General features: G+C 37.7%; 1 protein-coding gene across 1 annotated transcript in view; it reads left to right on the forward strand.

Moving 5' to 3' along the window:
* Positions 1–3,045, forward strand: part of LOC106461372 (protein still life, isoforms C/SIF type 2-like) — a 139,819-nt gene that overhangs the window by 103,705 nt on the left and 33,069 nt on the right. Inside the window, 1 exon segment of the mRNA XM_022388319.1 lies at positions 2,721–2,904. Coding sequence (XP_022244027.1) covers positions 2,721–2,904 — 184 coding nt within the window.

The following is a 3,045-nucleotide window of genomic DNA, read 5'->3' on the forward strand; positions in this document are numbered from 1 at the left end:
GTCGTTACTAACTACCAGCCCACAAAGGGCACGATAACTAAAGGTCATTACTTACTATCAGTACCACAAAGGGCACGATAACTAAAGGTCATTGTTTACTATCAGTATCCCAAAGGGCACGATAACTAAAGGTCGTTACTAACTACCAGCCCACAAAGGGCACGATAACTAAAGGTCATTACTTACTATCAGTACCACAAAGGGCACGATAACTAAAGGTCATTGTTTACTATCAGTATCACAAAGGGCACGATAACTAAAGGTCGTTACTAACTACCAGCCCACAAAGGGCACGATAACTAAAGGTCATTACTTACTATCAGTACCACAAAGGGCACGATAACTAAAGGTCATTGTTTACTATCAGTATCACAAAGGGCACGATAACTAAAGGTCGTTACTAACTACCAGCCCACAAAGGGCACGATAACTAAAGGTCATTACTTTACTGATAGTTGATACTGATAGTAAACAATGACCTTTAGTTATCGTGCCCTTTGTGGCAAAGGGCACGATAACTAAAAACCATTACTCACTATCAGTACCACAAAGGGCACGATAACTAAAGGACATTACTTACTAGAATTAACTAGTCAGATAACTCGGGGTAAGATACAGATACACTATTACTTATCAAACATAAACTTTTTATTTTTTATTTACGGAAAAGCTACTAAGGCTGCCTGCTGTCGTCCTTAATTTTGAACCAATCATGAGTACCCTACCACCCACCATCACGATAAGGGATTGACTGTCGCTTTGATCATACACCCACAGCTTAAATGGCGGGAAATATTTTGTGGTATCCAGAGCTCCACCATAGAGCCAATCCACGCTCTCAGTCATGAACCAGTTCCATCCAGATTTCTCAGATTATACAATAATCACCATACATGAACCAGTTCCATCCAGATTTCTCAGGTTACACAATAATCACCAAACATGAACAGTTCCATCCAGATTTCTCTGGTTACACAATAATCACCAAGCATGAAATAGCCTCATCCAGGTTTTTCTGGTTACACAATAATCACCAAGCATGAAATAGCTTCATCCAGGTTTCTCAGATTACACAATAATCACCGAATGCGAACTAGCCTTACCAAGGTTTCTCATGTGGCATAAATTTGACTACGGATTTCTGTGATAATAATCTGTAATAGCCGAGATCGTATCTACATAGTAATTCTCAATTTTATATGTCAGTATTTTGACAAAACAAGCTGAGATTTTGCTTATAGGCTCTTGATCCCTACAGGATATTAACTGGAAAAAATTCGGACGAATTATGACAGAGCGTCAAAAATGGGGAAATCAAAAGGGTGTTAGGAACTCGTAGGTTTGGCTGAACTACTTTACTTAAAAATTGACGTAATTTAAATTCATATGTTGGGACATTTGAAATTAAAGCCTTATGTGGAAGACCAAGGAAGCTTTAAGAGCCATCAGAACTAACTTATGAAAATGGCACGAACTTGTAAGTTGTCATTCGAAACAAGAATCTACTTTTAGGGTTTTGGAAATCTTTCGATTTCGTCCTCACATGGAAGTCAATGACGTTTCGGAGGTTCTCCGCGTTGACTTCACGGAAGTACTTGGGAATTGACGAGAACATGTAAATAATATTTCCAATCAAGCTCATTACATTTTTTGTGTAGTTGCAGTTTTCCGGGTAATTTTCTATTATATATAAATAAAACACACATAAAAAAACGTATTACATCAGCAAGAGACAGGTGTCATGTTTAGTGTCCGTGGCTAAACCTAATTGAGACTGTAATATGGAAACATATAAACCCACGCTGAGTAGCGCAACCCATTCCATGACTAGTTTCGAGCAGTGTCAGCTGTTAACAGCGAGATAGGTCGATCACAGATTGTCTCCAAATAGATCGCTATGTAAAACGACGTGGTGTAGCTTTTACACACACGGCTTTGTAGCACATGTCGTTGTTTATGTAACACGTGTTACATATTTAACATAAACGTTTAATAGGAAAATAAACTTCAAGAATACTGTGCCTAATATGGTCTAATTAACCTCGATAAAGGTGTACTTACATGATCACGTCTTTCTTTGATAACTAGCAATTATTCAATATCGTCTCACTAGGTGTTATTTGTAAAAGTAGTCTAAAGTTTATGAATTTTAGTGCGCACAAATATATATATATATATAGTTACTTCATAATGTAAATAAAGGAAAGAGAGATAATGTCGTATTTCCCGGCCTTCTCTGGTAGAATTCGTACAGAATAGACCAAACAGAACGCTTAATGTCACCATGACTTTCCCAGGACAAAATGTTGATTGTACTCATGAAAAACGCATGGCTGGGATGTTTTTATGGTTTCCATAGCATCGCACACATGTGCAACTACTTAACAAAATATGTTCTCACGTCACTATTTAAATGTTACTAGTCTAAATGCTAGTAAGTTTCACTTAATTATCTATATACTGCCAGTATTTGAACGTTATTAGCTATTAGTGTGAGTGCCAAGAATATATTGTATGTGAATCTTAACCCTTTTTATGTGAAAAAGCTTAACTCTATTACAGTGTGCAGCAGTTTTCACACGAAATTCTCAATAGTTTTATCTAATATTTCCTAAAGACGTTTACTAGTTGGAAATGAAAAGTATCACTTAAATTGCTCGCAGTGTGCTGTGCATACGTAATAACGTTCGTATGATATAATAGTAATCACGGTTTTGCAGAAAGAATACGAAATTCTTCAGGTCTGTGCCAAGGTTTTGTACCAAGTTGACCTGACCAGAACAACGTTGGAACATCTGTTCGGCTTCAGCGTGGAGGCGGAGTTAGTGGAGAACGCTGATCACCAAGACGAACTGTGTGTGTATGTTAGTAGAGTGGAAGATGGAAGCTTAGCTAGCCAGCAAGGTGAGAAAATACGATTTGGCGATTACTAGGGTTTCTAAAATTCTGTCTTTAAATTGTTTCATCATAGTTTCATAGTCTTCTTGTTGTTGGTAAAAGAGTAGTCCAAGTGTTGGCGGTGAGTGGTGCTGACTAGCTGCCTTC

The sequence above is a fragment of the Limulus polyphemus genome, unplaced genomic scaffold (genome assembly GCF_000517525.1).
Source record: "Limulus polyphemus unplaced genomic scaffold, Limulus_polyphemus-2.1.2 Scaffold946, whole genome shotgun sequence".
Lineage (NCBI taxonomy): Eukaryota > Metazoa > Arthropoda > Merostomata > Xiphosura > Limulidae > Limulus > Limulus polyphemus.